At 42.2% G+C, this 12,497-nt stretch overlaps 1 protein-coding gene across 1 annotated transcript in view; it reads left to right on the top strand.

Moving 5' to 3' along the window:
* LOC126416357 (proteasome subunit beta type-5-like) overlaps positions 1-12,497 on the top strand; it is a 46,749-nt gene that overhangs the window by 18,492 nt on the left and 15,760 nt on the right. The window contains exon 3 of the mRNA XM_050084038.1: positions 5,843-6,084. Coding sequence (XP_049939995.1) covers positions 5,843-6,084 — 242 coding nt within the window. The remainder of the gene's footprint in view (positions 1-5,842; positions 6,085-12,497) is intronic.

Below are 12,497 nucleotides of genomic sequence, written 5' to 3' on the forward strand. Positions count from 1 at the left end.
CTATCCAGTGGAAAGCACATGACGACCTGTGTGGTAGTGACCACTTCCCCATCTTGCTGTCTGCCCCAGGATTAGGCCCATGGACGCCTGTCCAGATGGGTTTTATAAAGGAAGACTGGGAAACTTTCACCTCTGCGGTCAACGTTTAGTCTCCCCCACATGGTAACATCAATGTGATGGTTGAGCAGGTGACTAAAACTATTACTGCAGAGGAAAACACGATCCCTCGCTCTTTAGGGTGGCCCCAGTGAAAGTTGATCCCTCGGTGGTTGCCAGAAGTCTGGGGCAAGTAAGGAGCGCCAGTGAGGTCTACATCAGCATAAGCAGCACCCTTTCCTGGAGCACCTCATTGCCTTTAAGTGATTCCGTGCGCATGTTCGTCAGCATATCAAAAGACGGAAGCAGGAGTGTTGGGAGAGATGAGTGTCGACCATTGGATGCCATACGTCACCTTCCCAAGTCTAGACGAAGATCAGACGTCTTTTTGGGTACCAGACCCCAACAGGTGTCCCTGGCAGTAACATCAAATGGCCTGTTATCTACAGACACAAACGCGACTGCTGAACACTGTGCTCGAGTGTGTCTGTCAGAGAACTACCCCCCAGCCTTTCGCACCCTCTAATGCTGGATGGAATGTCTTCTCATTCGCTACAGGCCACAGTGAACCCTATAACACCCCATTTACAGAGTGGGAGCTCCTCAGTGCCCTTGCACATTGTTCGACACAGCTCCTCTGCCAGATCGGGTCCACAGTCAGATGATTAAACATCTCTCATCTGACTACAAGTGACATCTCAGCATCGTCAACCGGATCTGGTGCGATGGTGTCTTTCCATCGCAATGGCAGGAGAGCACAATCATTCTGGTACTTAAACCTGGTAAAAACCAACTTAATGTGGATAGCTATCAACCCATCAGCCTCACCAATGTTCTTTGTAAGCTGCTGGAACGTATGGTGTGTCGGCAGTGGGGTTGGGTCCTGGAGTCACGTGGCCTGCTGGCTCCATGACAGGACGGCTTCCGCCAGGGTCGGTCTACCACTGATAAGCGTGTGTCCCTAGAGTCTGCCATCTGAACAGCCTTTTCCGGACGCCAACACCTGGTTGCCGTCTTTCATGATTTACGAAAAGCGGATGACATGACCTGGCGACATAATATCCCTGCCACATTATATGAGTGGGGACTCCAAGGCACGCTCCCGATTTTTATCTACAATTATCTGTCGCTTCGTGCTTTCCGTGTCCAAGTTGGTGCCTCCCATAGTGTCCCCCCCCCCAAATCCAGGAGAATGGGGTCCCGCAGGGCTCAGTATTGAGTGTATCTCTATTTTTAGTGGCCATTAATCGTCTAGCAGCAGCTGTAGGGCCGTCCATCTCACCTTCTCTGTATGCAGACGACTTCTGCATTTCATACTGCCCCACCAGTACTGTGGTTGTAGAGTGACGCCTACAGGGTGCTGTCCACAAGGCGCAGTCATGGGCTCTAGCCCACGGTTTCCAGTTTTCGTCCGCAAAGTCGTGTGTTACGCACTTCTGTCGGCGTCGTACCGTTCATCCAGCACCAGAACTTTATCTTAACGATGATCCACTCACCGTAGTGGAGACATATCGATTCTTAGGACTGGTTTTGATGCCTGATTGACTTGGCTTCCTCACCTCTGTCAGCTTATGTGGAAGTGCTGGGAGCACCTCAATGCCCTCTGCTGCTTGAGCAACAGCAACTGGGGGTGCAGATCCTATGCTGCTGCAGCTTTACAGAGCCCTTATTCAATCCCACCTTGACTATGGGAGCGTGGTTTATGGTTCTGTGGCACCCTCAACATTGTGTTTACTCGACCCAGCGCACCAATGTGGTGTTCGCCTATCGATAGTAGCTTTATGAAGAGTCTGGTGACCAGTGTCCTGGTGGAGGTCAGAGTCCCTCCATTGCAGGTTAGGGGTACGCAATTGCTCTCCAGTTACATTGCACACATTTGTAGTTATCCTGCACATCTGAATTACTGTCTCCTTTTCCCACCCACGTCAGTTCATCTCCTTTGCGGCGGCCCAGGTCAGGGCTTACAATTGCAGCTCATGTGTGATCCTTTCTCTCCGAACTAGAGCCCTTGCCTTTACCACCTGTACTTGTATTTCATTCACGAACACCTCTCTGGTGTACACCTAGGCCGCGGCTTTGCCTGGACCTTTCACATGGCCCTAAAGACTCGGTTAACCCTGCAACTATCTGCTGTCTCTTCCTCTCGATTCTTGACATGTACTGGGGCCATGAAGTGGCTTACACTGATGGCTTGATTGCTGATGGTCATGTTGGCTTTGCCTATGTTCACGGAGGACATACAGAACAGCACTCCTTACCAGAGGGCTGCAGTGTTTTCACTGCAGAGCTGGTGGCCATATCTCGTGCTCTTGAGCACATCTGCTCATGCCCAGGCGAGTCATTTCTCTTGTGTACTGACTCCTTGAGCAGCCTACAAGCTGTCAACCAGTGCTACCCTCGTCATGCTTTAGTAGCGACCATCCAGGAGTTCGTCTATGCCCTGGAAAGGTCCGGTCGTTCAGTGGTGTTTGTCTGGACCCAGGTCACGTTGGAATCCCAGGCAACGAACTTGCTGACAAGCTGGTCAAACAGGCTAAACCGCTTATGGAGATCGGCTTCTCCAAAACTGACCTGCTTTCAGTATTGTGCCGCAAGGTTTTGCAGCTTTGGGAGACCGAATGACACAACCTCAGTACACACAAGAGTTGCATGCCATTAAGGAAACTATGAATGTGTGGAAGACATCCGTGCATGCCTCTCGCAGGGATTCTGTGGTTCTCTCTTGGCTCCGCATTGGCGATACATGGCTGACACATGGTTACCTTCTCCGTCGCAAGGAGCCACCTCGGTATCGCCATGGCTCATGAATAACGGTCGTCCATCTCTTGCTGGACTGCCCACTTTTAGCTGCTCTGTGGTGGACTTCTAACTTTCCCAGCACCCTACCTTGTTGGGTGACAATGCGTAAATAGCAGCTTTAGTTTTACTTTTCATTCATCAAGGTGAGTTTTATCATTTGCTCTAAGTTTTAGCACATGTTCTTTGTCCTTGTGTTTCCTCCACCCTAGTGCTTTCAAGGTGGAGGTTTTAATGTGTTGCAGAGTGGCTGGCTTTTCCTTTTTTTATCCTCATGGTCAGCCAACGATGGTAACCTGTTTTCTTGCTGTAACTCCTCCTACTTGTTTCTTGCGTCTTTGTGGTTTTCTTGTCCCCTTTTGTCCATTTAAGTGTTTGTTGCCCTTCAGTCGTTGTTGTGGTTTTTCCTTTCATTCTGTTTTGTGCTGTAAGTCTCATTGTCTTATTCTCACCCTTGTGACATTGTTTCCTTTGGAACAAGGGAACGATGACCCTGTAGTTTGGTCCCTTCCCCCCTCTTTTAAACCAACCAACCTCTTGGCAATCCTTTTGGTACTTCTTGCTTCTTTGGTAACTTGAAGAGTGAATCTTTCAGCTTCATGCAACTGTTGTCACATGCAAGTAATTGATCTTCCATATTAGAGCCACATTTTGTGCCTAAATTTCTCAGGACTTAAAACCTTCCAACCACTCCATCATTGAAACATATCACTGCATCTGGTACACCAACTTTTAATGTATTTAGTCTTACAAAAACATTCTTGGGTAATCTTTCCCATATGCAATGGATGAAACTTTCATTTGCATTCTGAGTGCCCCCATGAAGACACTTAGTAAGCAAAATAGGGTCACTCAGGTCTCTAAAAATTGGTTTTATTTCATTTATAACAGGCTCAAGAAGAGAATACTTATGGAGGTATATTTGACCACTTTCTTTTGCTTTTTGGTAACGACACCAAGAATATGCTCCTTTAGGGTAGAGTCTGTGAACAGGGTGGTCATCTGTGGACAACTTTTCTCATAGCTGTAACATCATTCAGAGGTGCAGTTCATCTAATGACCAGTCCATAATAACTCTGAAGGAGCTCTATTTCAGTTTCTTCAATCTGCCTTGGCCATACAGAGATTTTCCATCGGGTAGCAACTTTAATTTCTCTTCGTAGCTTCCTCAGTCTAGCACCCATCCTCTTTTGCACACGTCCACAACACTTCAGTTTTGTTACCAAGGTATCACCATGAACACTGAACTCATTAATTTTATTGAAAGCTTTTAGAGTCCCCATTGCGTAGGTACTTCGCATATTTAACGTTATAAACAGGCACCGACCTCTGAAATATTTGTAGAGCTCCATCAAACTCCATAACTCCACTGTAACCATCATAATTCCTAGAACACTGATGTTCAATATGTCCTTCAGTGTTACCATGGCAGGTGTGGCAGTACTTAAATAAGCACTCAACATCAACAACTTTTCCATTCTTCAGAGTAGTAGTACTTAAACACTATTCAAGGAACTATGTCCTCGACGTTGCCATGTCATCAAGTGCAACAGTAATGTCCCTGGTTCCACTAATACTTACATTTTGCCCTTTTTTATCAAAGAAGTTAAGATGCCCGCATAAACAACAACAAATCCACTACAAACAGTATCACTGTTAACACAAAAATTTGAATCACCCGGAAGCGTGTCAATGGGAGTTTCTTCCCTCAAGAACTGATACATAGGTTACTTTAAATGGTGTGGCATGCTTTGTTTGTGAACTGGTTACCATGGAATTTCCTTTTATTGAATTTCTTGATGCGTGGCATAGTTGGTATTTATTGCACACTAAAGGATTTGTACTTTCACAGATATATGTAGCACTTGGGCAACAAACATTCAATAAAATTTGCTTCAGTGAAACAAAAATAAATACTAGCAAAGATAATCATATACATACACTAGAAACTTGCACTGTTACCAACATACACAACGTATCATACGTATAATTGCTGGGAACAGAAAGTTCAGTTCTTTTCGAAATAATATTGGTTTCTGTAACAGAAATAAAGGGGGTGTGGTGGCATACATGACCGTAACTTTAAAATTTGGTATATGTAGGTCATTTTTCATTTGAAACCCTGTAATGTATATATCAGTGTAATCAGGAAAGAGTATAGAATTTAATAAAGTGATAAAAAATTTTGAGTTTTCCACCATTTATAAGTCCCCTGTATCCTTAACAATGTTTTGTTGTGATTTTTAGGGATAATTTCTTTCTATTTTCAACTTTTATGACAGATCAGATTCAGATATTTTTTTAAGGGAACATTTTACTGACAGTGTGGGGGAAATATGGAGGAGGGTAAAAAAGCAGTAATATGCAATTTTATGTAGAGTAAAGTTAAAACATGCAACTACTGATTAAAGTGAAATATGTAAAAATATATTATGATAAAATAAAATGTCAATGCTAACAGCACAGTTTGTGCTCTTTAAATTTTTCATGTGCATAGGAGCAAAGGAAAATATTGGGCAGTTACATAAAAAAATGTGGGCTGTAGTCATCAGTCATGATGGGGTTCTTCCAAATTGTCATGTGATGATAAATAAAACTATTTTGGTGATTAAGACGAGTGTTTTTCCATTTGGTGCCAATGTATTCACAGATATCCTTAGAGGCTTTTTGTCTAGAGAAGTAAAATTGTAAATTTATTTTACACAGTTATCATAAATTATATTTGTGATTCTGAAGTAGTATTACAAAATATCTCTAGATTCTCATAAGAGGAGTCAGTCAGCCTTCAGCAATAATTTTTCTTCCAAATGACACGTGTTCTAATTGCTGTGTAGTAGAATTAGAGATTTTTCTTTTATTGTAAAATAATTTTCAGTATTCATGCAGTGTTAACTAGAACCATATCCATAATACATAGAATGAAAGTTTGCTGTATAATACATGTTTACAGGATCACAGACAATGAAGAAGATTGTGGAGATAAATGATTATTTGCTTGGTACTTTGGCTGGAGGTGCAGCTGACTGTGTGTATTGGGACAGAGTGTTGGCAAAACAGTGCCGCATGTATGAATTACGTAACCGTGAACGCATCTCTGTGGCAGCTGCTTCAAAACTGATGGCCAATATGGTGTACAACTACAAAGGAATGGGTCTCTCAATGGGGATGATGATTTGTGGATGGGACAAGAGAGTGAGTTTCATAAGTGTGTCACTTTTGCTAAGTACACACATGGTGTGCTTGCTTTATTTTATTGAGAATTTTAATACTTTGATTTAATATATTTTTTGTGTAAGACATTAAGCATCACATATTACCAAACACAGAAGGAAAATTATGCAGGAATGACTTTGGATTTGAAAAATTTGTGATGGTGTAATACTTTGTGCATTAAGCTATGTAGAGTCTGAAAGCATTTCACTTGGTTATGTCATAGCAGTCAACTAATGCAGAGGTGTTTGAGGCTGGGGGCCTCATGTGGTAGTTGCAAGCACAGCTCATTATTTGCAGCATTATTCCCAGAGTTGTCGGGGCTCTTTGGTATGGAGTTAAGTAGAATATCTCAGCCAAAAACTTCACTGGCTCTGTGATAATCTTGGCTGCAGATTTCTGGACCTACATTATTGGATGGGGAACTGTAGGACTGTCTTTGATAGGTCACAGGTGCCTACAAGAAGGAAGCAGCTACTTGGCTAGCAGAGTACTTTTGGAGCACCCATGGGGGTGGGGGTTATTTGGTTGGATGGTAGTTGAGGTTCTCTGAACACTCACCGGGTGACTCAAAGATAGTGGAACCAGACCACATTCATAGTAAAGACTCTTCAACTGTCAAAAATTTTATCAGTAAATTGTCGGAGTATTCGTAACGTCTCTGGATTTATGGCTCTCCAGGAAACTTACCATGCTCAAATTATTCTTACAACTGAGAGCTGCCAGAAATACTAAGTAGAAAGCTCAAAAGATATTTAGTGATTTATGGAGCATACAGGGCATACATAAAGTCTGGGAACACTCTCAATTATTTATTGCACAAGAACTAAACATTGTACAGATGTCCTGTATATTGCATTTTGAAGAGAAGCTCAACCATGAGTGACCCGGCAGATGTCAATACGGTAATCGAATTTTTGCCATACCCATCCCAGCATGACATCGTCGACTGTGGCAGCCGCTTCCCATATTCTCTCCCAGAGCTCTGCTACATCACGTGGTAGAGGCAGTACATACATCAGATCTTTAATCTTTAATGTGTCCCCACAGATAAGTCGCATGGAGTGAGATCTGGTAATCGGGGAGGCCATTTTATGAAACTCAAAATGCTTGTCTTTGCCATCGTCATTGAGCTTCTGCACTAGCTCCACTTTGAATGGTTTCATAGACAGCTTCTGTCACTGCTTATCTGCTCTTTCTATCAGAAACACTCTCCTAGCCTTCTTGGTTGATTTATTAACTTCAGTAACAAAAGTTGCTATGGTAACTAACCCCTGTCTGACACAGTCAAGTCAATTAAATATCTAGGTGTAATGTTGCAGAGTAATATGAAACAAAAAGAGCAGGTAAGGATTGTGGAAGGAAAGGTAAATGGTCAACTTCGGTTTATTGGGAGAATTTTAGAAAAGAGTGGTTCACCTGTAAAGGAGATGTCATATAGGATGCTAATGTTTGGTATCCACACCAGGTCAAATTTAAGGAAGGTGTCATAGCAGTTCGGAGGCGGGCTGCTAGATTTGTTACTCGTAGGTTCGAACAAGATGCTTTGGGAACTCAAATAGGAACCACTGGAGAGAAAGAAACATTCTTTTCGAGGAGCACTATTGAGAAAATTTAGAGAACTGACATTTGAGGCTGATTACTGAACTATTCTACTGCTGCCAATCTACATTTCACAACAGGAACACAAAGATAAAATTAGAGAAATAAGGGCTCCTACATAGACATATAGACAGTTGTTTGTACCTCACTCTATTTTCAAGTGGAAGAGGAAAGGAAACCAGTTGCAGTGGTATGGGGGTCCCTCAGGCATGCACCATGCAGTGGCTTGCAGAGTACGTGTGAATGAAGATGTAGATGCTTTAGTGTAAAGAAGATTGGAAATCCCCGAATGGCTTTGAAATTGCTAACATGCAACAGTTGTTGGTTGAATATTGTAATGAGCTGTACAAATACTAGAGGGATGGAAAATAACATCTGTTGTTGGAAGGTGTCCCAACATTCATATTTGTGATGGAAGACAGTGTATTTCCTCCAGTTTTGTACTGAATAAATTTTACACCGTTTTCATCCATATAATGCTCATTATAATGTTTTTATTTGCAATTGAACTATACCCAACAAAATAAGCTAAACTTTTTTTGATGTTATTTCCTAATTTATGATGGTCCTCTCTCTCTCTCTCTCTCTCTCTCTCTCTCTCTCTCTCTCTCTCTCTCTCTCTCTCTCCCCCCCCCCCCCCTCCCTCCCTCTCTCCTCCTTATCCCTCTTACTCCACAAGATATGCTATAATTTCTGTAGCCGAATTGATTTTATTCAGTTCCGTGATGATACTGTTTTCTTGCCAATAAAAAATAAGGTATTTAACTTCATTATTCTGCAAAGCCACCACAGATATTTTCTATGTACACAGAAATGTACATGTTTAGAAATGCTTTATTTAATAATCCCACTGCCAAACGGCACAATTCCTTTTTCTGTATTTCTATTATTTCCTCAGCATTTCAAAAAAATGAGAGAGTAAATCTTTATTACATAATTTTATTCCTGAAGAAGGGTTCACAGCAACAATTAGTATTTAGCTTTTTTGAAATAAAAACAATTGATAAAATATCTACTCACAAAGCGGCAGCAGGAGAACACATGCATATAAAGGGTAAAGAAGTTTCTAATTGTTAGGAGCCGGTGGCTCCTTCTTTCAGAAGTGTTGAAAGGGAAGAAAGAAGGGCGAAGACAAAGGACTGACAAGGTTTAGGAAACAAGGAGAGTTTGGAAAATTTGCTCATAACCTTGGGTCTGCGGAGACTTACCGGACATAAGACTGATTGTTGGAAACTGCAGTGGATGAGATTTGAGAACTGAGAGTTTATGGATGAAAGGTAGTAGAATAAGCAAGACGGACTGACAAAACATCATAAGAGCTAATAAGAGCAGAAAGCTAGGTGCATTGTATATGGTAGAGATGGGTGGCAGGGGAAAATAGACAAGTCAGAAAATAAAAAGATGTTGAAAACTAAAATGGAATGAAGAAAGTAGTAGTTACTGTGAAGCAATGATGAGACCAAAGAAATTAATGTAAATTAGGGCCAGGTGGGTAGTGAGAGCTGAGGACATGGTGTAATGCCAGTTCCACCAGCAGAGTTCAAGGAAGCTAGTGCATGGGAGAAGAATCCAGATGGCAGGTGTGGTGAAATGGACACACAGATCATGACTGTCATGTTGTAGAGCATGCTGTAAAACAGGGTATTATATATTGCCAGTGCAAACCCTTTGTCTGTGTCCATTCATCCTGACTGATAACTTGGTGGTAGTAATACCAATGTAGAAGGCTAAACAGTGTTTACACAACTCCAAATACACACGTGTTGTTTCACAGGTGGCCCTCCCTTTGATAGTGTATGTTTCGCCAATTAAAGAGCTGATATATGTGGTTGTAGGAAAATGTGTAAGGCAAGTCTTGCAGTAGGGACACAGGGGTAGGAGCAATGGGTTAGGGAGACTGATGCGGAAGGAGCTTAAGTTCTGATAAGAATATTGCAGGGATTGGGAGAATGACGAAAAGCTATTCACGTATGGTGGGAAAATTGTCAGACAAGGTGAACCTCATTTCAGGGCATGATTTTAGGAAGTCATAGCATTCTTGAAGTAGTTGATTAATATATTAAAGACCAGAATAACACTGAGTGACAAAAGTTGTACTCCTAAATTGTTTTTTGAGGGATCTTCATTACAAGGATTGAATGCAGCGGCCTGGGAAATCTGCTTTTCAAATAGGCTGGTGATGTAATTACATCTAGTAAAGGCAGAGGTTGGAATGGTGGTATATTGGTGTAAAGAGTCTGCAGGTGAGCAAATAAGATTCCCTCAAATTCCAAGGCTGTATTGGAGGGAATGTTTGACATAGAAAAGATGGCAATACAGTAATCTTTCTTTTACCCGGCTAATCTGTGACCTTTATACCTAATCTGCCAATTTACACTCCACCAGACTTCTCTCCATCTATAAAATTATGCATTTATTTGCGTTTCATGTTTCCTTGGATGATATGATCTGCCAAGCCAACTTCAACTGCAACAACAGGCCAGACTTCACCTCAAAAAACTGTCCCACCTTCTTCTGAACTACCTGAACACAGGTGTTTACCTTCCCATCTTTTTCCAACTACCAAAAATACCACACCATGAACCACCACTCCTTTCCTACAAACCCAGCTTGGCCAACCTTCTTAATGTCCCACAGCCTCCACAGCTGCCTCCCAGAGCAGTGATAAAACATGATCACAAGAACCAGCCACATCAATACTGTTTTCTCAACCTCTCATTTAAGGCACTCTACCCTTCTGAATTATCCATAGGGTCTCACTTTCAGCCCTAAAGCTGCATTTTATCGTGCTGCTTTGGTGAAGAACCTACTTTCCTTCACACGTAATGTCAACTGGAAATATTGCTTTGCAACCTAATCTCAAAACTTTTCCAACAGCAAGCCTCACATTGAACTCTTCGTTGAACAGTCCTGACCACAATGCCAATTTGATCCACCACCACTACCTCAAAAATCACCCCTTACAAGCTTTTCAAGAATTCCTAACATCCAGCATTGCTTCACAACCCTTTCTCAGGTCTCTACAACATGATCTTAATCTTTCCTGTGCAGAAATCTGTGCTCTCTGTTCCCTAAAAACTACTGACTCTTATCATTATCCTCCAGGCAGACAAGGTACATAAACAAGGTCCTATACCAGCTGTATGACAGCTCTACATACAGTGTCTGCCATAAAGAGCCCATCGCTGTAATACAAACTCTCACACAGTTCCTCCATAAAACGTCAGGCCCCTCACAGATACTAACACCTCAGTCCATAGAACCACTTACCCCACCCACACACAGAGGTATTGTATGCATTAATCAGCTATCTCTACAAGGCTATATGACTTCCTAAAATTGTGCCCTGAAATTTGATTCATTCTGCCCGACATTTTGCTTTTCATCTTGCCCCCAATCTCCACAGTATCGTGTTAAGACCACATGCTTCTTCTGCACCCATTTCCCTACCCTATGGCACCAACTCCTGTGACAGTCCCCACTGTAAAACTTGCTTTATGCACCCTCCTGCAACCATTTATAACAGCTCTGTGACTGGCAAAACATGCTCTATCAAGGGGAGAGAGGCCTCTGCAATGACACGTCATGTACCAACAGTTATGTAAACACTGTTCAACCTTCTATATTGGTTTAACTACCATCAAGTTATCAGTCAGGATGAATGGATATAGACATATGGTGTACACTAGCAACATGCAGTACCCTGTTGCATTACGTGCTCTACAACATGACTGTCATAACCTTGGTGCCTGTTTCACCACCTCAGATCTTCACAGGTGGGAACTGGCATTACTACATGTCCTTAGTTCTCACCACCCATCTGACCTTAATTTATATTAATTTCTTCGAACTCGGCATTTCTTCTCACTAACTGTTCCTTTCTTCGTTCTTTTTTTTTGTTTCCTATATCATTTACAATCTGACCTGTCTCTTTTCCCCCACTCCTCCCCAACCTCTACCACATACAATGCACTTAGCTTTCTGCTCTAATTCATGCATGATGTTTCGTCAGTAATCTGTCTTGCTTATTACCTGTCTTTCACCTCTAAGCTCTCAGGTTCTCAAATCTCATCTGTTGCAGTCCCTAACAATCAGTCTTTCTTTCTCATCTCATCCAGTAAGTCTCTGCAGACCCAGGGTTCTGGGCGACTTTCCCAAATTATCCCCATTCCCTAAACCTCACCAGTCCTTTTTCTTCATCCTTCCCCCTTCATCCTTCCCCCTTCATCCTTCCCCCTTCATCCTTCCCCCTTCATCCTTCCCCCTTCATCCTTCCCCCTTCATCCTTCCCCCTTCATCCTTCCCCCTTCATCCTTCCCCCTTCATCCTTCCCCCTTCATCCTTCCCCCTTCATCCTTCCCCCTTCATCCTTCCCCCTTCATCCTTCCCCCTTCATCCTTCCCCCTTCATCCTTCAACCCTTACGTTAGGAGGAGGATCCACTGGCTTCAAAAGCTTGCAAATTTCCTTAACCTTTATCTGTGTATGTTCTCCTGCCACCACTTGGTGAGTAAATTTTTTATCTACTCAATTATTAAATTTAAAAAAAATTGTCATTTTCATTGATAATGTAAATATTGAAATTTATTCTTGAAATTCATCTTAACTGTAATAGGTACAGATGTACTACCCGAGTGACAAAAAAAATGTATACCAGACCGGGACTCAAACCCCGCTTAGTCACTCACATGTTCCATTGATTATTTTGCATGAGAGAGTGTAATGGTGTGGAACAAGTCATTTTATATTCACGTCACAAATTAGTTTGTAAATATGATTGCTTGCTGAACATTT

Source organism: Schistocerca serialis, chromosome 8, assembly GCF_023864345.2.
Source record: "Schistocerca serialis cubense isolate TAMUIC-IGC-003099 chromosome 8, iqSchSeri2.2, whole genome shotgun sequence".
Classification (NCBI taxonomy): domain Eukaryota; kingdom Metazoa; phylum Arthropoda; class Insecta; order Orthoptera; family Acrididae; genus Schistocerca; species Schistocerca serialis.